This window comes from Eubalaena glacialis, chromosome 6 (genome assembly GCF_028564815.1).
Source record: "Eubalaena glacialis isolate mEubGla1 chromosome 6, mEubGla1.1.hap2.+ XY, whole genome shotgun sequence".
Taxonomy (NCBI): Eukaryota; Metazoa; Chordata; class Mammalia; order Artiodactyla; family Balaenidae; genus Eubalaena; species Eubalaena glacialis.
The window spans coordinates 19,140,842-19,163,601 of record NC_083721.1 but is presented as its reverse complement, the minus strand read 5'-3'; the positions used below and the strand labels follow the sequence as shown (position 1 = coordinate 19,163,601).

Below are 22,760 nucleotides of genomic sequence, written 5' to 3'. Positions count from 1 at the left end.
TTCCCTGGAACAGGTCCTCTGTCTACATTCTTTTAGGCAGTTAGGGGGAAGGAAGGTCAAAGGTTCTTCCTGAGTCTTTGGGGCCTTAAAAATAATCAGCCTAAATTAATCCTCATGCCAAAGAGACACATTTTTGGGGTGGCAAATTTTGCTACCCTACACAAATATAACCTAGGATCTTTAAACTGATCTGTGGACGAGCTGCACAAAATGAGTGAACTCCTTGAAACCTACATGTAATTTTGTGTGCACACACATACGTTTCTAGGGGGAAGATCCCTTGTTGCTATCTGTTCTGTAGGGCAGATATCTGTAATGCCAGACAGTTAAGTAACCACTGGATTATTAAATAATGTGTTATGCATTTGTCTAAAAAAAAAAATATGTTTTCATAATGGGTTTTCATTTTCAAGAATGAATGAAAATAGATATTGACATATAAATATGTATGTGCAACCTCTGCTAGAACAAAATATGACATCCCAGTGCTGTATGTTTGACAGCATCAGATGAAGAGCTATTTCGACTTTGAAGACAGTGACTAAGTGGGGCTCTGCTGTGGAGGGAATCTGGGTGAGGAATAGGGTCTCAGAGGCACAGGACAGCTTTCAAGCCGATGCCTTGCCTACATACGTCTTAATTTTCTATTTAACTTAATTCAATTAAAAACAGAAAACACTAGTGTCTCTCGTTACACACTTCCTGCTGGTCTTTAGTAAGATCTGTCTATTCAGCTTGGTAAAGATTCAAAGCAAGGTAAGAGGTAATACTGAGAAGCTTTTCCGGAATAGCATGCAAACCACACAGCATAGTTTATAGGACTTTGTTTAATAAATGCGAATTCTCCCATTTGTCTTTCCACCCACCATTTGATACGGGGTCTGTCCTTAAAAGCTCTCAAGTTAACAAGTCCCCTTGTGCTCACCAATTTTTACAAACCTCAACTAAAAATAAATGAATGATGAATGAATGAATAATAAATATATAAGGTACAGGATAATTATATTTCTCAAAGATGATTTTCAAGCCAGTAGTCTTTTAAGTACATTCTGATCAGCTTTACAAAATTTTGATTATATTCAAAACTTGAGGGCTTCCCTGGCGGCGCAGTGGTTAAGAATCCGCCTGCCAATGCAGGGGACACGGCTTCAAGCCCTGGTCTGGGAAGATCCCACATGCCGCGGAGCAACTAAGCCTGTGCACCACAACTACTGAGCCTGCGCTCTAGAGCCTGTGAGCCACAACTACTGAGTGGGTGTGCCACAACTACTGAAGCCCATGTGCCTAGAGCCCATGCTCTGCAACAGGAGAAGCCACCTCAATGAGAGCCCACGCACCGCAACGAAGAGTAGCCCCTGCTCACCACAACTAGAGAAAGCCCACGCGCAGCAATGAAGATCCAAGGCAGCCAAAAACAAATAAAATAAATAAATTTTAAAAACCCAAAAAACTTGAGGGTAGGATGTTTGAAACTTCTTAGTACTCATCTCCCTCAGTGCCTTCACATATTAAGATGTCAGCAAATAATTTTTAATTTATTTACCATCCATTATATTGAGGTGTAGATGCAGTATATTTACCTTGGAGATATATATTATCTACATATATTCTATCAATGCTTCCTATTTCTTTTGCAACCAAAAGTGATTAGCAGAAAATGAAGAACTGCGGGGAGAAGGGCAGTTAGCAATTATATAAAAATGAAAACAGTCAAGTTTAGCACCTCAGTTTCTGTTTACGTTATAAAACATATAGTTACACCAACATTCATGTTGGCTAAAGACTGATTTAGTTGGTACCTCCTCATGCTGTCACTAGTTTGCCTGCCACGGCATACCAACTAATTGCTGTCCTTTATTTTCTCCAATGATTGCTACTTTTTATTGAACACGTATTGCCCTGCTGTTAAAATACACCTAACCGCAGTGAGCAAAATCTCAATTTAGGGAAAAAACCGTGCTCCTTAATGGTAAATCTCACAAATCATTCTACTAAAGAATTGTATGAAGACACTTTCAGGAATCTCAAGAAAATTTAACATTTGGCTGAGCTAATCTAGTATACTGTTGGTGGGAGTGTAAATTGGTAGAGCTATTATGGAAAGCAGCATGGAAATTCCTCAAAAAATTAAAAATAGAACTACCATACAATCTAGCAATTCCATTCCTTGGTATTTACCCAAAGAGAATGAAGACACTAATTTGGAAAGATGTATGCACCCCAATGTTCATAGCAGGTTTATTTACAATAGCCAAGATATAGAAGCAACCTAAGTGCCAACTGCCAGATGAATGTGTAAAGAAGATGTGGTATACACTTGCAATAGCATGGATGAATCTGGAGAGTATTATAATTAGTGAAATAAATCAGACAAAGACAAATACTGTATGTTTTCACTTATATGGGGAATCCAAAAAATAAAACAAATGAACAAATATAAAAAAACAGAAACAGACTCACAGATACAGAGAACAAACTGATGGTCACCAGCAGGGGAAGAGGGGAATAATGGGTGAAATTGGTGAAGGGGATTAAGAGGTAGAAACCTCTATTTGTAAAACAAACATGTCACAGGGATGTAATGTACAGCATGGGGAATATAGTCAATAATATTATATAATAATTTTGTATGGTATGCAATCTATAAAAATATAGAATCACTATGTTTTACACCTTAACCTAATATAATACTGTAAGTCAACTATACTTCAATTAGAGAAAAAAAAAAGAAAAGAAATGAGAAAGGAAAGAGTGCAGGTGCTAAAGAAACTGCCCCCCAATTTTTTTGCTCAATTAAATGTTGAGAGTCTGAGTGTGAAGCATCAGATACAAGCATGAAATTAATTTTAGTATGGATAAGATGGCTGCAATGCAGTATTTAGTATCCAAATTTAGTATGGATAGGATATCTCATGAGACACTGGAAAAAAACCAAAACAACACTACTGGCACACAGACACACAGACATACATGAAAATGTTTCTTAATTCTTTCTTTCACATAGAAAATTCTTAAAAGTTGTTGAAGTCAGGATAATAATTAGGATGTTGTCTAATGGAGATTTAGACTGAGCATCTGTAAAGACACCAAAAATCCAAGAATTACATAGAAAGCTTTGGCTTTTTGTCTCTTATCTTTAAAACATTTCAGTTCTTACTCCAGCTCCTAAGTTTTTCCAGACCTAAGCCTACAATGGAAAGTTTATTGTAAACAGAAATTCCTATGCAGCCTTTGGTTTATCTATATGGGATCCCACTTAAGTCTAGTTTCTCTTCAGATTACAGAGAATGTTGAACAGTCAGGCAATATCATAATCTTTTCTCCATCTATGAAGTAGACCCTGCCAGTTACAGGAGGGAAAGCTCAGATAGTATTTAACTCATTATTTCATGAGTTGCATCAATTTGAGCTCTGTGAAAGTAAGAAGCCAAAGTCCTGTGTTTTGTGATGATAATTTAGTTTAAAGCAGTACTTATGTTTAGTAGTTTAAAGGCCTCCAAGGGTGATAGAAGTTTAACCATGTGTGATGCCACTTTGGAGAAGACTTTAACTTTTCTGGAGAAAAAAGCGTAACTCCTTTATTTTTCCAAGGAAACTTCTAGAGAAGTGAAAAATTTGAAGAGCTGGTCCTTAGAAGAGTTACTAGCCCTCTACAGATTAAGAGTTCATCCTAGTGCAAAGACACAACTGCATTCTAATTTTTTTATTCCTGGGGGTTGGGAGAGGGGGAAAGAGGATGGACAGACATGGAGAGACTGTTTTAACAACTGTCATATGTGAAGTATATATGTATATAAAAATTCTAAATATGATTCAAACAATGCACTTCTAGGTTGGCCATTCAGTGTATCAGCCAGTAGGAATGTAATTAATCAAAAAGGAAATTTGGAACATAAAGCACACACAGACACAGGGACTCACAAATGAAATTCGTGGTAGAGCAAGGAATTCCAGCTGCACAAAAACATCATTACGTCATACTTCCAAGCTTGGGTTTAAAAAAAAAATGAAAGCATGGATTAAACCTAAGCTTCAAAGAGACTGTATAAACAATCCATGTTGCTCCAGATTCCTGTTTGTGAAGTTAGGGACTATCTGGCAAAAGTGGTCAGGGTTAAGGGGATAGTTATTCTGACGTGATTATCAGCTACAGAATCTACAGAAAAAACACTTGACTAATTCATTTTCTTATATTCAGCTAACATTGAGTAGATATTTTGTATTTTCCAGGCACTGTGTAAGTATGAGGGAGATTTCAGAAATACTTATTTATGGGTCCAATACAAGACATGACCTTTCTCAGAGAGTTACTGGCAAGCTTCTGATTTATGTCTTTCAACAGCAATATATAAAAGCCCTCAAGAAGGGATTTAGAATTTTCTCGCATTTTCCAAAGTGTGGAGCTAAGTGCCATGTCAAGCTATACATTAAAATTCAAATAAAACCCACAGACAAAGACAATAACTTAACAAAAATGGCAGGTAATGCCAAGGTTGCATGCCTGTAACTACCCAGTCCCAGTTTTTATTAGATGGGAGAGTTTTATGCATTTCTAGGTAAGAATTCAACATGAATCCTTGGATCAATCAACAACAATCTGATTTTTTGACAGTAAAATAGTTCTTCATAATCCAATTTTTAATTTTTATTTCAAATAAACATGTTGTCTAATTCTACACGGAGTGATCAACTGACTCAGGGCAAGCATGATTATGACCAAATCTGAAATTATCTCCTTTGATAACACAAGAAGCTTTGGCAAACATTATTCTTGTCACTGTCTTTCCTGTGATGGCTGATGGGACTGAACTGAAAGATCTGAAATGTGCATTTGTTGAAGACTCCATTCAGTCCTCATCTTACTTTTAGCTCTATCAATGACCATTTAGCAAAGATCTTACTTCAGAAATCGGACCTTTAGCTGGAACGCTTCACTAAATGTCAGCTATTAAGATTCTGGTCTCAACACCCACCACCCTGCCTTGCTCTGGCAAATGATGCTGATGGCCCCGCACCCCAAAATAAAGTCCTGTTAAAAAAAAGAGAGTAACCAACGAACTCATTCTCCAGATACATAAACATAATTTTACTGAACAGTGCCAGGACAGATTTTTTTCTGAAGAGAAAATGAAAATGCTAATGTGAATATTCTTTTTCAAAAGCTTTCTGTTCCGAGAGGAAGCCTGGTCTGGTAGGAGGCCCTGCAGTGGTCACCTGTGACTCACAGCTCTACCCTGTCCATTACTAGTGGTGTCACCCTGAACTAGCCACTCAGTCTCAGTGACGTCATTGGTAAAACAGGGTCAATACTATTTTGCTATCTGGAAGCGTACCAGAGCTCTCTTATGGTTCCTCAGAGCTTTCTGCACTGAACCTTAGTACAGAAAGAAAAATCAAAATGATGAGGAGAATCAGTGCAAGTGGGTGGTTTTTTGGTTTAGTTACATAGTGTACACACAGACTGCCACTTCCAGCCAAGATAAGTAGTGGAAACTAGATTTACCCTGCTGCCAGTAACAACCAAAAAATGGACAAACTATATAGGACTATATTTCTGTAAGATATTAGACACCAGGTGAAGGACAGAGACCACTGAGAAATAAGAAACAAATATTGTGAGCTCTACAATTGCCCAAGCTTACTGCCTTGAGTTTCCAGGCTGTGGCTCCAGGCGTGGGAACCCAGGCAGAGCCTGGGAGATTCCAGAGAGCTGAAGATATGGGGTGAGAGTCTAAAGAGACGGAGGTGGCTGGCAGTCACAGGAAAAAATACTGGAGAGGAAGGAGTTGCTCAGAGAGAGAACCTGGAGATGATGCCCTATGAGAATGCAGCTGACTAATGATCAATGCACGCACATGAAAGAAACATGAGGCCATGGGAAAAAAATCTCCCAAAAGGATTAGAGGTAACAGTGTCTGGTGTTCACACAGGGTCAGAAATAGTACTTGTTTCCATCATCTAGATGGAAAAACTCAACATTCGTGGTAGATTACTCAGAAGGGTCTTGCTTCAGGATTGAGGAATCACTAGCCACAGGTTGATAACTACTCTGTTTCCAAGTAATTTACTGCATTACAGAACAAAGCTCAGGAATAGTCATAGGTATCCAAAAATACCCAGCACTCAACAAGGTGAACTTCACAATGCCAGAAAGCCAATAAAAAAATTCCAAAGGTTCAAAAATTAAGTAAAGATATGGAAAATATGAAACAAACACACAAAAATCCAGATTAAAATTCTAGACATGAAAACTATAATGTATGATATGAAAACTAGCCAGAGGGGGTTAATGGCAGGTTGAAATATACCAGGACACATCATAATCAAATTGCTCAAAACTAGTGATAAAGGAAAAATCCCTAAAAGCAATCAGATAAAAAAAGATACATTATTTACAGAGACATAAAGTAAAGGATGATGTAAGTATTCTTGTTGCAAACAATGCAAATAAGAAGACAATGGAGCATCAACATTAAGGCAATTGATGAAAAACTTCAACCCAGAATTCTATCCCAGTAAAAATGTCTTTTAAAGGAGAGGTGAAATAAGGATATTGTCAGGCATACCCAAGCAAAAAGAATTCTTTACAAATCTAAATGCATTAAAATAAATTTTAAAGGAAGTCCTCTGGGTAGAAGAAAAATGATTCCAGATGGACATACACAAGGAACAAAGAACACCAGAAATGGTAACTATATAGGTAAATAAATATTTTTCTTATTATTTAACTCTTTAAAAGATAATTGACTGTTTAAAAAATAACAATAATGTAGTATGGAAAAAGTACGACAACAACAGCCCAAAGAGTAGGAAACGGGAAATGGGAGTACCTTATTGTAAGGTTCTTGTAATATAAGGGAAGTGGTATAACATCATTTGTACTGGTATAATACCATTGTGAAAAGTTAAAGATGTTTTCTACAAACACTAAAGCAAACACTAAAATAATTAATAAAGAGTTAAAGGTAAAAGGCAAGAAAGGACACAAAATAGAATCATAAAATATATTCAATTAATCCAAAAGGTAGCAAAAAAAAAAGGGGGAACAAGGAACAGATGGGACAACTAGAAAACAAATAGCATGATGATGGATTTAGGCATAATCATATCAATAACTTCATTAAATGATCTTCTTAATTAAAGGGCAAGACCCAAGTATATGCTGCCTACAAGAAATGTACTTCAAATATAAACAAATAGGTTAAACAAAAACACAAGGATGGAAAAATGATACACTATGATACATTAAAAGAAAGCTAGAGTAGCTTAATTAATATCAGACACAGTAATTTTAGAGCAAAACATATTACTACGGATAAAGAAGGACATTTGATAATGATAAGGGGGGTAGAGAGGACATAACAACACTGAATGTTTATGCACCTAAGAACAGAGCCTCAAAATACACAAGGCAAAACCTGAGGGTATCACATGAGAAAGAGTCCAATCCACAATTAAAGTTGGAGATTTCAGTATTCCTCACTCAGTAATGGATAGAACAAGCTGACATGATGTACACACACTCATGCTCAGAATGTTCGTTACATCCAAAGTAAGCTCTCCCATGAAGCCTATGCTTGCAGTGCTTGGTAACCCTTTCTGGGCATTTATCCCTGAATACCACAAATAAACCCCTTTGCTGTGGACGTCATGACCAAATAGGGCTCCTATCCCCAGAGAATATGGCTGCTGCTCTCAGCAGGAAATTTCAGTTCTAGTTCCTATTATTCCACTAAAAATCCTTATAACCCAGCCAAATCTCAGCTTTTAAAGATCTCATTTACATCATAAGGGGGCTGGGCTAGGTTACGTCTACATTCCTTCCAGCTCTTGTGGTTCCCTGACTTCAACTATACCATGAACTGTCACCATCCAGGGATATCAACTCAAATCAGGTCTTGCACTGTGAGTGCCCGGGAAGCCTGTCTGACTCCTCGGTGGAAAGGTGTGTCTACTGTGCAGAGATGGTCCTATGGAGGCAGCTGCCCTGTGACCCTTTAACCTTCAAGATAAAACAGACTGAGGTTGAACCTGTGAATAACGGTGCTCTTAGAAACTTCTCCCAATTTCTTTCTTAGGGCCTTCAGTCCCCAGTGTCCCCATGCCTACTGGCTGCTGTGCCCTGAGCTGTGAAGGGAAGCCTACCCGAGGGGGCACAGCCTGCAGAGCGGTGATGTAATTCTCCAGGGCCAGGCGGCGGCGGTCGTTGAGCATGGCTTCCACTCTGGCCATGTGCGTCTCCACCAACTGCTGCCTCTCGTTGGCTGCTTCCTGCTCCAGAGACTCCACCTTTTCCTGGAAATGCTGCCGTCACAAACACAGGCACGTGACAATCGGGAACCAGACAAATAGGATGGGGCAGCAAATTCAAGTCTTTTAAAAGGGATATCATACTTTGTTTTATTCAAAGACTTCAGTCATTCCAACATTTTGACTAATTCAGCATGTCTTATGGGTTCCCCTCCATTTCCCTGCTTTTCATCCCCAGACCTAATTTCTCAATGTAAATCATTATTTTACATGGTCACTGAAAACTGATTTGACTAACCGTAAGGTAGAATAAATGTATATATTCTTGAAACTCTAAATTACATGCATATTTATGAAAGTCCTCTCTTACTCAAAGAACTTTAAGAAAATGATCATGATAACCTCATGGTTTACTGAAGGTAATTCTGAGAGGGGTTCCAGTCAAAAATTCAAATTATCATGTATATTTGCCACGGGGAAGAAGTAGCAGAAGATTATGGCAACCAGAAAGATGTATTATTGATACAAGTTAGACTTTAAGTAACAGTATGAGTTTTAAAGAAATGAATTATAATGAGCCAATTGGGAGCAAAAGTAAGGCAGGGTTTAAGCAACTGAATTATTAGACAATGATTAGCAGTAGTCCAAGTTGAGGGAAATATGAACAATCGTGCATGAGGTTCCAGCAGATGCTTGCAAAGGTGCAGGCACTACATCAACAAGGCTATGATGCCTGGTGGAGGATGGACTCAGGGTTTACCTGGATCACTGCTTTCTTATCAGCTTTAGGCAAGTTCTTTGCTTGACGTTCTGCCTCTTCCCACTCTCTCATGACCTACAAAAGGAGGAAATCATTTAAAACCATCAGTTCTTTTTTCAAATATAGATTTAATGAGCTAGATCACTGTTTTTTTTTCTCTTCTACATTTGACACTTTAAACATGAAAAAAATGATCACGTTCCATTCCTAGCTCCATAATATTTGACCTCCCACTAAGATGTATATAATCTATCACAGCAGTACAGTAAACATAAATGTTCACCTTTATATGGCCCTTTGAAACAAAGTTGGTCTTTTTTCTTTTCTATTACTTTCAGAAATAGCTGAAAGTCGTTTTATTTGATGTGCACAAATGTCAACGATTCATAAAAGGCATATATTACCAGTACAAGGTCTTCCAACATTAAATTGAACACGTTGGTTTTAGTCTTTTGTGAAAGCAAGTTATAAACATTCAAACAGTACGAAGGGGGAAAAAGCATATATAAAACTTTATGCATGTGTACACATGCCATGAGCACAGTACAAAGAAGTATATAATAGAGGAACTAAAAGAAGATTTCAGTTGTCAGAAATCCTAAGATCCACCCCACTGAAGAACTGATGGGCAATTAGAACATTTTGCTTGCCAACTTGCCTCACGAACAGCAAAGAATACTCTAAATTCCTCCAGAAATTCCAAGACAGTACACATTATAATGTTCTGAATGTAGCAAAAAGTATTCTTGGTAAGTAACACTAATTTGGTAACCAGGCTAATCTGTTTTGTAGGAAAATAAGACTTCCTCTTCTCATCCATGATGTTCACTCAGGATTTCTCTGAGAGAAGTTCACTCACTGATCTGAATGCAAAGAGGAAAAGTCTGCAGCTGTGGATGCTGCTGAAAGGAAACGATATTTGATTCTTACCACTTACAGCTTCCTTTTCCTTTTCAAGTGTACTACTCATGATCAAGTAGTTTTTTTTTAAGTGTAAAGCATACCTGAGCAAGGTAATATAAAGAATATAAAGATCCAGTAAGCAAAATAATGGTCTGTTGACAGCTGTGTACTTGCATACTTTGTAGACATACAAAGCACAAGAAACCCTGATTTCTGTATTATAAGAGCCTGTTATTTACAGGTATTTATTCCTAAGGAATTGATTTTTTTCAGACATCCTTGAAGCTTGGCATAAGTAACTACTGACAGAGAAGTTCTGTGAGAATATCACATCACATCATCATGTCAGTTTTTAATTAGATACTTCATTGTCAGTTAGCATCGATCCATTGTATAAAGTACAAGACAAGCTTCCCCATGTTGTTCACATGAAATTATGGAGAAAAAAGAATGGAATGAATTCTCTGTTACAAGTGAAGAGCATATATGAAATAACCTAACACATTCACAGCAAAATTGGGGAAAATGTGCAGCTGCTATGAACAAGAACAGAATATAGAAGGAAAAGAAACATATTGCCCCAGATGCTTTGGTGGGTCCAAGAGTTAATGAAGACCACCTTTGAGATGGGGGCTACTGAAGACTACTTTTGCTTTACAGATGAGATAAGCCTTGAAATAAAAATATTTGAATTTCCTGCTTCGAAAATGTTCATAGTGGCGGTATTCTACCACAAATTCTTCAGGTAAGGAATCTCAAAATTAGTTTGAGAGAGAAGTCAGATGTCTAATTGGAATGTGAAAAACTGATTTCCTGCATTACATTTAAATCTTTACCATCTTCCTTTGTATATTCAGAACTTTCAGCTTTGAGCAGGGGAATCCATGGAATAATTAAGGAGATTTATTTAGCTAATGCATTGAAAATAAGCATTCTTATAGAAATGAAATAAAATTTTGATTTTCAGAGCAATTTAATAATATCCTCCATCCTTCCAAATAAAACAATTCACCGACACCATCACACTAGGCCTACTTACTCAAAGATAAACACACACCGTGGGCTCAACATCTCCCTTTGAACAGTGGCTTCCACTGAGGTCCACTGATAATAGAGTGCATCACTCCTGACCTGCTAAATACCAGATCCAGCGTTAAGAGCTTTCCAAAATCTCTCTCGTTTAATTGATTTCTCACATGAGATTAGCCTTGGCCATCCCCATTTTTATGGATCAGGTTAAGTTACCTGCTCAAAGTTATGCAGGAAAAAAATGGAGAAGGAAGGATATAAACCGAGATCTTTGTGGCTCTAAAGACCATGCTTTTGTCCCCTGTGGCCCAATTAGCCATTATAAAATGGCAAATCCAACAGGTGAGCTAAGTTTATTTATATTTGGGGACAGGAGAAAAGGCCGTTCCTAAGATGTTGATGCTTCTATCATAAAAATAATAAATGTAGAGAAAGGTCAACTTCCATTTTGAAGAACCTTACTTTAAGGATATAGTAAAACTGTTAAAATCATATGGAATAAATGATCGTGTGCCTTCTTATATTTGCTAGATACTATTCATAACATAGAACAACAGAAATCTGTAAGTTCAGAGTTATCATGAGCCCCAGCAACAACAAAAGCCCCCAAATTCTCTGCATTGTAAGAAAACAAATAATAACAAAAACTGTAATAAAAATCATTTTAAAAGATGAAATTTTTTAAACTAAAAATTCTCAGGATCTAGACTTCACAGTGGCGCCATGTAGTCTTATAAAGCAATTTACCACTGCATGCACGAAAGTATCAGTATCATCCGGATTAATGGATCTTCAAAGACTTTGCTGTTTCATGCAGAGAAAATGACAACTAATACAGAGAGATTTAAGAGGCAGGCAAGTTCAAAGTCAAACAGTCTCCAGAATTCAGTATCATAGATTATGATGATAAATGTTGATCTCAAGCATCTCATACTCCTATGATCACTGGAATCTAAGAGACAACATTCTCTGCTCCAGGATAACATTCTTTAAATTATCTCAGATATAGGTAGTATCTAAAAGATGAAGAAAGTCCATCAAAACATATATGAACTAAGTCATGGCTTAAATAGGTGTGCTAAAATAAAGTTACTATTCTAGGAGAGATCTATAATATCTGAAAGAGTATTTGAAATCAGTGCTATTAACAGGCTCAAAATGACCAATAAATACTGGAAAAAATTCAGAATCTGTATTTTTTAGAAAAAATAATGACTAAGTGGGTTCAAGATAGAAATGCAAGGTTAGGAAGGTACTTATATAAATGTATAGGGACTAAACGTTTACAATCCAGCTGGAGGAACAAAACTGGTGAGCAAATATTTAGTTAAATGCAAAAGAGCAATGACTGCTTGTCTCACTCTGAGGACTACGTGAGTGTAAGGAATGGCTGAGATGTGCCAGCGTGAAGAAGAGTGGGACACCTTTCCAGAGATCAATGCTGAGAGCAAAGAGAGTCCGTGATGAGTTTAGCATACGTTGAGCAGAGTGGTTTAAGGCTGCCCACATGACAATGGTAGCAGTTGAGGTGGGAGAGGAAGTAAGATGACTGGATTTGGGGTGCAGGAGGTTGGGTGCGGGGGAAGGCACTGGAAATGCCAAGCTGAGCGTTCAGTGTTTATTTTGTTATTTTTCTTTTTGGGGCCTTCATTGTCCCACAAATGGATTTTGTGGGCAATAACAAGGTTCTGAGAGCTTCAGAAACAAGTAGTGAGACAGGATTTAAGTTTAAAAGATGTCTTTTCAGTGGCAATAAGTACGGCAGCTGATGGTCGTCCTATTCCTTCTTAACAGTGATTACATATTGTGTGTATCTTTCCTAAAGAAAAACCCTATTTTTCTTTCTTCATTCACTCATTTATGTTTCCTTAAATCTGACTTTTCCTATTATTTCTTCATGTTCACTCTTCAGGGTATAGACTATGAGTTGGAACAGTGATTGGCAAGTAAGTGATAAATACGTATTTGTTGAATGACTGAATGAATGAGTAAAGAATCTGAGAAAGGGAACTTCCCTGGCGGTCCAGTGGTTAAGACTTCGTCTTCCAATGCAGTGGGTGCGGGTTTGATCCCTGGTTGGGGAGCTAAGATCCCACATGCCTCAGGGCCAAAAAACCAAAACAGAAGCAGTATTGTAACAAATTCAATAAAGACTTTAAAAATGGTCCACATTAAAAAAAAAAAAAAAACCTTAAAAAAAAAAAAGAATCTGAATCTGACAAAGGACTAAAACCCTCAGTATTATCTATCTCTAATACAACATCTAGCACCTGGTAGCAGGCATAACTTAAATTGTAGTTGGTATTATTACATGTAAATTAGTTGTTTTGGAAACAATTTTTTGTTTCATAAAGAACATGATTAAAAAAAACAGGGTTTGTAGCACAACGTAGTGAAAAGAGCATTGTACTAGGAACAAGAAAGGCTTGGGTTCCAAATGCCTCTCTGTGTTACTTATACTGCTTTGTTCTAGAGTGGGAAGCCAAACGCTTGAAAGTTTACTGCATTATCTGTCATTTATGGGACTAGATAAAATGATCATTATGGTTCACTTTGGTTTTAAGCTCCTACAGTCCTATGAATTAACTCGGTAAGAAATGTTAGGTTCAAAGTTTTCATAATTTGGTATTCCATACAAAAATATTCATCTTTGCTAACGAACATTTTAAGTGATTTTAATTTACAACACCATTACAGGACTACGCTAAACACAGAGTGACAAAACCATCGAGAAAGGTGTAGACACAACTTAATTTGTGCTTATAAAATCTTACGATACTTACTATACCTGTGTCTTTCCTAGGTGGCAAGTTCAAGGAGAATACAAAAAGCCCCAAATCGGTGCCCTTATAGCAAACATTTACAATTAAAAATGTTATGTCTTTAAGATCTGGATAAAATTAAAGAGCCTTACCCACCCCTAGGCATTCATCAACCATAGGGCCCCTGGGGAGACTCTGAGGCAGAGGCAAATCCAGATTTCCCCAGTATTGTATGACTGAAGGATGGAAAGTCACATGTACCTGGGACATCCTCTCGCGGTGCTTGGCCTCGAGCCTCTCTTTGGCTTTCTGGAAATGGGCGTGTTCATTCTCATCTCCAGGTGTCTCGAGATACTTGTCAACGGCGTCAGGGGTGCTGGCTGCTGTTGTGGGAACTATAAAGCAGAAGGAAAGAAGGCTTGAGGAGAGTGACAGAATATCCAGTCATTTCAAAGAAAGCCCTATTTTCCGTTTATTCCAGAACAAAGAATTTAGTAAAGAAGCACATACAAGATGTTAATGCTGTTTAAGAGACCACGAGACATTTTGCAGCACAGCAAGGATGTCTTTCCCCCCTTTCAAGGATAGGGTGAAGGAAAATCTTGAAAACAGTCCATTTCGCGATTACAGTATTATATTTAAAATTCTTTGCGAAACAAGCATGCATAGAGTAAAAACAGTTGGTGTTTAATACACACATGTTGCACCAAATCCCTATGCCTTGCTAGATTAATGTTTGTAACCTTGAAAGTAAATGGTGGTATCAATATCACACCTTAAGATTCCTGAAAAACCCAAAGAAATCTCGAAATTAGCCTATGCAGAATAACTGCACCTTAGAGAAAAGATAAATCCTACACTATATATTTTAGATAGCTGGTGAGCAGTATTTGAAACAGTACCAAAAAACTCATAAATGTCAAATTCATTTTTGAAATTACGAAAGGATCTTTCTGCCTTCACAAATTTGGCAATAGTCAACCAATTCATTATACTAGTTGTCAAAAGGAAAGTGATTTCTATTTTGAATTCCACTAATACTGCTGAGCAATATCACTGAATTGCAGCATATACTGCTATGTTATGCGGAAAAATAAACACCCATAAAACTGAAGAGTGTACTATAAAGCAAAAATGTCTGAAACTCATGAGCCAAGTGATTTATAATGCTTATACCAGCAGTTTTACAAAAGATCAGTAATGACTAGTGAGAATTCAGAGCATTTATCAGCTTATTAAAAAAAAAAACCCAACATGAAAAGAAAACAAGATTTTGATTTAAAGAAGAAAGCCTGGGGACTTCGCTGGTGGCGCAGTGGTTAAGAATCTGCCTGCCAATGCAGGGGACATGAGTTTGATCCCTGGTCCGGGAAGATCCCACGTGCTGCGGAGCAACTAAGCCCGTGCGCCACAACTACTGAGCCTGCGAGCCACAACTACTGAAGCCTGCACGCCCTAGAGCCCATGCTCCACAACAAGAGAAGCCACCGCAATGAGAAGCCTGCACATCACAACAAAGAGCAGCCCCCGTTTGCCACAATTAGAGAAAGCCCGTGCGCAGCAGCAACGAAGACCCAACGCAGCCAGAAAAAAAAAAAGCATGTTCAACCAGAAAAATGAAATTAGGTGTTTTCACTATGTTCTCAGGTCGAATCAATTTATGTGTTTTATTCAAAAGATTACTCAACTATCTCCAGTGTTCTAAGTATTCTTCTTCCCTAATCTTATCTAAGATATCTGAGATACAATAACCCCAAAAGAACTTAAATGAGAAGAATTAATTGCTAGGTCATTTTGAAACTAAACCATAAGATAAGTGTCTCTTAAGCATGTTTCAAGAAAACATCTGAAAATTCCCAATCTGAAGGCTCCAAGATTTGAACCAAAACGAGAAAGCTTTCTTCTTGTTATACAATTAAATAATAAATTTAAAGAGAACTATTCATTCGGATTTCTTCCCTTCTACTTCAATCACTGTTTAATAATTCTTTCTTTAAAAAATAAAAGCAGTTTAGTTGTCAATGCAGATGTTGTTCTGAAGTGGAAGGATACTTCACTTCAGGGCATATTCCTGGAATTGTTTTCAAAATACCAGGGGATTTTGAGTCAACTGGTCTGGGATTGGCACAGGGCATACCTATTGAAAGACAACTGTCCCTGTCTTCTGTGTAATAGACAAGGGGGAGGTGTATTTCAGCAGCACAAAGAAAGAAAGAAGCAAAGAACATGAACTGTGTAATCAGGCACACCTTGATTTCAATAACATCTTGATCTTAGGTTAGTTGTGACCCAGAGCAAGGAACTTAAGCACTCTATGTTCCAGTTTATTCATCTATCAAGTGGTGACAACAGGCCAACATACTAGGAGTGCTGGGAAAATGAGATGCTATACCATGTGGTAGTCACCCTGCAGAAAGGGTGCACCCATGGCACTTCATTCATGTTAGTGCCCTTCCCTCCTCCTTTGCTCATTATTACATCCTAATTCAAATCTTAGCACTTATCCTAACCATAGGAAAAACCAGCTACTTTTATTTCACATCCACTGAAAATGAATTACACACAGGATCATGAAGTACCATGGATAGGAAAAGTAATAGGTACTTTTCTAAAAAAATTTGGTATGACCTGCATAAAAGGCTGAAATTATTGAAAATGTATCCTAATTTTTAAGACTGAAAAGTAATTTTCAATTAAATTTTTCTGTTAAAAAAACAAAGGTAAATGTTTTTCTGCATCAGCTTAAGCAACTCAATATGCATGTATTTTTAGCCTAACCATGTCCCCACTTGAAATGGAAGTGGTATTTAGCATTTTTCCCCATGATTTTAAACATTTTCTCATCTTTTCTGGTAGCAAATGAGAACAAGTTCAAGTTCTTTTGGCATAGTACAATCTGGCAGAATGATATAATTAGGCAAACTATATTTCACATTTTGAACAAATGAAAATGTATAAATGTTTGGGGTCATATTTACAGATCAAGATAACTATCTGCTGTAAGTTGCTGTAACCATAGCATGGCACCCTCTTTGGAAAACTGAAATTGTAAAAGTTACCATATAAGTAGAAAGATTCTCCAACTCTTATGGTTTTCTCCAACTCTTATGATTTGCAAATCTACTGTTTTATGGAGAGAAACACTAAAATCCTAGTCACTGTAACGTCATTAGTCTAAGTTGAAATGCAGCTTTGCAATATTAAGAATAAAAGAATAAGAAAGAACTGAGCAAGCGAGGTATACTTAACAGGATGAAGAATATTTTAAGTATTAAAACTTATATTTTAGGAACAAGGAAATAAATACAAATCCTGTATTACAGATTTATTCCATTTAATTGAGAAATATTTCTCAGTAAATCCTTGTTAGTGGCCCCTGATACTTTCTTTAGTTAAGGACTTTAAGAGAAGCTATCCTCTCTTTTAATTTTTAATTCAAACTTTGTAGTCATTCATACTAGCCCTCCATCTCAATTGGTGTAAGTAATTGAAAATTTCCTGTATTCATACCAATCAGCAAATTAGATCACTGACCAGTCAAGGAGAGAAGAATGATGGTATTTCTTAATACTTTAAAATGAATGTAGTATATTATCACTACCTTGCAGCTGGTGAGGAGAAAGGGGAAAACGTTTTAAGTTTGTACAGGGAGCTCAGCTTCTATTTCCCCTAATTTTCCTACATCCTAAAGACATGGTCATACCAGGACTGGCTGCCATTTTGTGATCATGACCATGGCAGGCCAGAGACATGATAACAAGGATGGTGGGTAGGGGCAGGAAAACCTGTGCCCTAATGCCCTTACTCTTTCAAGGTGCATCCTTTCGGGAAAGGAGCAGCTCAAGGAATGTCAGGAATGTTCCAGGGCACAAAGGAACAGGAAGCTGTATATCACGAGTCACTTAAACCGCTTAGAAAGCAGAAACAAATTGACTTTTAGGAGGGTTTATTTTTGTTGTGTTTTTTAAACAAAAAGCACAAAGCAGTTATCCTGTTCAGAGACCTTTGAGGTTCCTTAGAAACTGTGATACAGGCTCAGATTTCCAGGTTGGCCAAATCATAATACCCTCCATTCATCAGCGTCTACTGCGCTAGGCACTTTACATGTGTTCTCATTTAACAGGTGGGGAGGAGAAAACATTACCCTGTTATATACATTCACTGTGTAGTAAGGAAATACTGTCACTTAACATACTCACATCCCCAGACACACACAAGTAAGTCTGAATTTAGGATTACTAAACTATGAAGAGGCTATAAAGTTAACACTTGGAGCAGAAAGGGGCTAATCCATCGACATGTCTGGGGTACTGCAACGGGTTTGGTTTGTTGATGACCAACCTGTACAGGCAAAAGATATGCTTTGTTATGATAACTGCCAGGCTATTTTCTATCAAACAGTTTCCTGCCCTGAATGCTATCTGGTAAATGACCACCAACCAACGTTTCAGCAGCAGAAGTAGGGTTATGAAGCAGGTCAGGAGCGAGAGCCCACTGAGCCTGAATCTGAATGATCTTTTGGCCTTTGGTCTCAGCTCAAACATGCTCCTTTGTACCTCCTGCAAGCAGGCTCACTGGGTCTATTCACCCTTCCGCAGAAAACCGGACTTAAACATCTTCAGCTCTATGTTTTGACCTCTACAGCTGGCAAATAATTAGCAGCACTCTCACCATCACGTGCCTGGGCTTTTAACTTTTAAATGACCTTCATATTGATGTTCTTAGTCTAGTCTCATAACAGCCTTATAGAATATAGTAAGACAGAGACCTCTTAATACTGAGAATGGGTGTCTAATGTAATACCAAATGAAAACACGCAACAGAAACGCAGTTCCAATTCATAGCACGTTACTGCCTCAATGTTAACTGGATGACTAATGCTTTTGATATAAGCCTCCTCTCTTTTGTCTCTTTTGCAATCCTGGGAGGTCAGAGGTATCTGAGGAGCTGCATAGCAGCTTGGATGTAGACGCTGATGCCTCGAGTGTGCTTGTTCATTTCTTTATTCCTCCTTTCACCAAATCAACAGATATTACAGCCCCTAGTACCTGTGAGGTATATGGCAGAAACCAATGAGTGAAACAAAGACCCTTGTCCTGGTGGAATTATATTCTAGTGAGAGAAACGAACAGCGCACACACACACACACACACACACACACACACACGCACACGAAGACAACAATAAATCACATTGTTAGAATGTGATTTGTATTGTGGAGAAAAAGAAAGAGCAGGGTTAAGAAGAAACAAGAGTGCCGGGGAAGGAGGAGGGACACTGCAGCAGTAAGTAGGTGGCCAGGCTCGGTCTAATTGAGAAGGTGACGTTTAGACAAAGAGCTGAACTGAAGCCTTACTTCCCAGTTACCTGCTGGAAGAACAGGCAGATGAAGAAACTAGCACAAAGGCCTTTGGAAGTGAGTATGCCTGGAAACTGGAAAATTCCAAGATGAGCAAGGTCTGTGTGACCAGAGCAGAGGAAGCAAGGGAGAGAGTAGTGAGACAGGCAGAAAGGAAATGGGGACAGATCATGAAGGGCCTTGAAGCCATGGTAAGGACTCTGAGGAGCCCATGTGGGTTGTTTTGAGGAGAGAAAAATGTGATGTGATGTGTTTTAAAAGGATCGTTCTGTCTGCTAAGCGACAAAGCAGAAGGTGATCTTTTAAGAGTAAAAGATGAAGATGAGGATGGCTTGGAAAAGTAGCAGGAAGTTGGTAAGGGGTTCTCATGGAAGGTACCCCCCAATACCCACACAAAGAGACATGAGAAAGAGCACAGATTTACTTTTTTTTCTCACCCCAAAATGCTGTTTCCTAAACCATAGGGTAACCAGATACTAAGGGAGACATTGTTTTCACATGTTGGTGAAGGTTCATTTCAGTTTTGATAATGATGCATCAATGCCTGTCACAACATTTCCACTTCACACTATAATCTCCTCTCTTAGTGTCAGGCAGAGCTCTATTTTTGGTGGGGTGAGGATGGTGGGAGAGGGGAGCAGATTTGCTTTCAATTTGTTAGCGAACCCGAGCTGCACCCAATGTTCCTGCCACAAAATATACCACCATCATTGGCGACATGGGGCCAATGAAACCTTTTCATTCCTGTGTTTCCCCCAGAAAATTTAATGATTGTAAGGGGGGTTACACCAAATAAGGTAAAGACGGCTATGGTCTTAGAATTGGTAGAGAGCACTTTTTTGGCACAGATGGAGAACCATCTAGTTCCATTTAGTTCTGATTCTGTAATCACTGCATAGTGCCCCTTTCCTATTCATATTAAAGACAGCAAGAACGGGGCGTCAAAAGTAGGGACACGGTGAAAAATTGCCGCTATCATTTTGATATCCGTTTGTTTCCTCAATCTCTAGGGTGACATATAATTTTAAGGTCGTAACGGGCTCAGGATGCAAAAAGAGAAATAACCGCATCTTCAAACAGTAACAACTATGACTACCTCTCTAAACAGAGGCCATGAATGGCATGTAGTCAATATACTAATGTTAGAGTCTAACAAGAAAATTTGGTTGGTCTCCTTTCATCAGCAAAAAGGCAATTTATCTCTATAGCATTGACAACAGAAGATAAAAGTAAATTAAGACCCATACAGTCATTGCCTCATCATTGAAAATCCTATTTTATACAGAGCTGGCAATGCTGTCACATGAAATGGCTGTGCTTTATATGATGGGTGGCAATGAGGATAATTTATATACAGGAAATACAAACCTGTAAAGGAAGATTTGATGCGAAAATTTCATCTCTCCACATGGCAGAGCTTATAGACTGACACCCCAACTTTAAAAAAGAGAAAAAAAGTCTCTCCATTTCTCTAATTGCAAAATAACTAAGATCCCTAATGCATTCTAAACTCAAGTATTTATCAAGTCCCAGTTAGATGAGACATTTATAATGTGAAAATAGTCTGTGATCCTTACATGTGGTACCAGACTCTACAAAAAAAAGAACAAAGGCACTTTCCCCTGACATGCCCTTGTAACACACTTATTTTATAGTCAGTGCAGTCATAGTTGGCAGACTATCAATGCATCCTGTGGACGTAAGGTAATAAGAATGTAATCTATGCTGCGTTTACTCTAGTCATGCTACATTTCTTTTTTATGTCTTATGGACATGTACTGATGTGGGAATTTTGTCAAATATGTGAAATGAGCATGAACGAATCAATGCTGGTGTTATTTTTTATTAATGTCTATATCCTATTTAGCACAATGCACCAAAATGTAAGAGCGACTTCAAATCTGAATCTAAAAACCATATGTGAGGCCATGGTGACAACCACTGGCATCTAGGATGTCTTAAGCTTCAGCTATTGTTTTTTGTCAATTTGTCAGAGCTATGCTCTATTTCATTAATGGTGGGTCATAAAAGGATGACCTGCCACCGTCACTTGATGCTCAACAGATGAGTTCAAAAAGTCAAAGTCTTCAGTATTGTCCACTTTCATAGAAACTGTAGCCGTAAAAGCCACATGGAACTGTTAACCTCTGTGGAGGTCTTAAGGATAAAACCAATTTCATTCTACTCCAGACTTCCACAGCCATGTTTCCCTCCACTTGTGCATTTTAGTTTATATTGTTATTTAATTCCAGCACATACTTGAGTCTCATCACATTGATAAAACTGTCAAGTTATTGAAAGTAGGGTATCTGGTTTAGTTTGCTGGTGTCCCTTGAAATACCTAGCTTAGTACCAGCATGTCCCAGGCTCAAAAGTAACAGCTTTATTAAACCAGGGGTTGGACTGCTGGTCTCTTTTGGTAAATAATGTTTTATTGGAACACAGCTGTATCTATTCATTTACCTATTGTCTGAGGCTGCTTTCACACTACAGCTGACGAGTTGAGTACTTATAACAGAGAGCATTTGGGCTGTGGAACCTAAAATATTGACTCTTTGGTCTTTTACAGAAAATTTTTGCCGACTCTTTTATTTAACTATCTAGTTACTCTTCTTTGGAAATATTGTAGCTAAAGAACACAGCACATACATAACGAGCAGTTTTTACTGTTCTTAGTAAATGAACTTTTTTTCTTTTTTGTTAAATGCTGGTTTGCTGAGCAAATCAATTCTTTTCAATCTTAGGGGTTTTCACTATGGTAGCTTGGTGGAAAAAAAACCATTCTTTTTATCCTGACAATTTCTGGATACAAAAGATGAGGCTTCTCATACTTGTCAATGCAATAGATTGTATTGGCACTGATGTGACATGTAATTTAATGCACCACCGTGTCTTTTAATTGTTTTTAATAATGCTTGGCAGTTTCATAAAAATATGAGTTCTATTAGTATCAGAGAATGTGCTAACGGGAACTAATATTCGCTCTTTCACAATCAGAAGAACAAGTAGAGTTAAGAACAATGGTTCAAGTCTGCCCAAAGACTAGATGGCCTTGGTATTATGACAGGACACTGCAACTCTGGGACTAAGGTGGCACATTCCATTCAAAGGACACACAGTACGTTATTCACAGTGCCACAACTCACTGCAGGTAAAGGGGTCAAAGCCATTGGTCATTCTCTTTGGCCAGACCCCTTGGTGCAGTTGGCTGACTTGAAATTGGCATGATGCTCTTTGAGATTAAAAGCATCCGTTTGCCTTTGGAGATGCAATCTGATGGGAAGAACACTAGGGGGAAAAAAGATCATACTCTCATGATGTTTACGTTTTAAACATAAACTTATCAATAAATATTTCTGTAGTAATTTTATTGTTCACAAATACTGCACTGGCCCAAGTGAATGTGAAACCTTTGTATCATCCTAACCCAAATGGGCAGACACAAAATTCATGTCAGAAGCAACTCAAGTTTCATAAGATTTTTAATTCCAAATGGGAAAGGGATTTTTTTAAAGGACTCAAATCCATAAATTTATGAGTAAAATGAAAGCTCTTAGCCTCATGTCTCTACCCTCTCTACCTGTAGTTTAGATTCTTACCTATGATAACAAAACCAAAAAAATCAAGTGTCCCTTAAAATTGCAATGCTCAAAATCAGTTTTTATGACAAAGATTTAAAATCTAGAAGTGCCTAATT

At 37.9% G+C, this 22,760-nt stretch overlaps 1 protein-coding gene across 4 annotated transcripts in view; it reads right to left on the bottom strand.

Moving 5' to 3' along the window:
- Nucleotides 1-22,760, bottom strand: part of APP (amyloid beta precursor protein) — a 286,588-nt gene that overhangs the window by 75,223 nt on the left and 188,605 nt on the right. For all 4 annotated transcript variants that reach the window (XM_061194014.1, XM_061194013.1, XM_061194010.1 and 1 more), the window contains 3 exons: nucleotides 13,966-14,099; nucleotides 9,011-9,085; nucleotides 8,146-8,304 (listed from right to left, as the gene is read on the bottom strand). In XM_061194014.1, coding sequence (XP_061049997.1) covers nucleotides 8,146-8,304; nucleotides 9,011-9,085; nucleotides 13,966-14,099 — 368 coding nt within the window. The remainder of the gene's footprint in view (nucleotides 1-8,145; nucleotides 8,305-9,010; nucleotides 9,086-13,965; nucleotides 14,100-22,760) is intronic.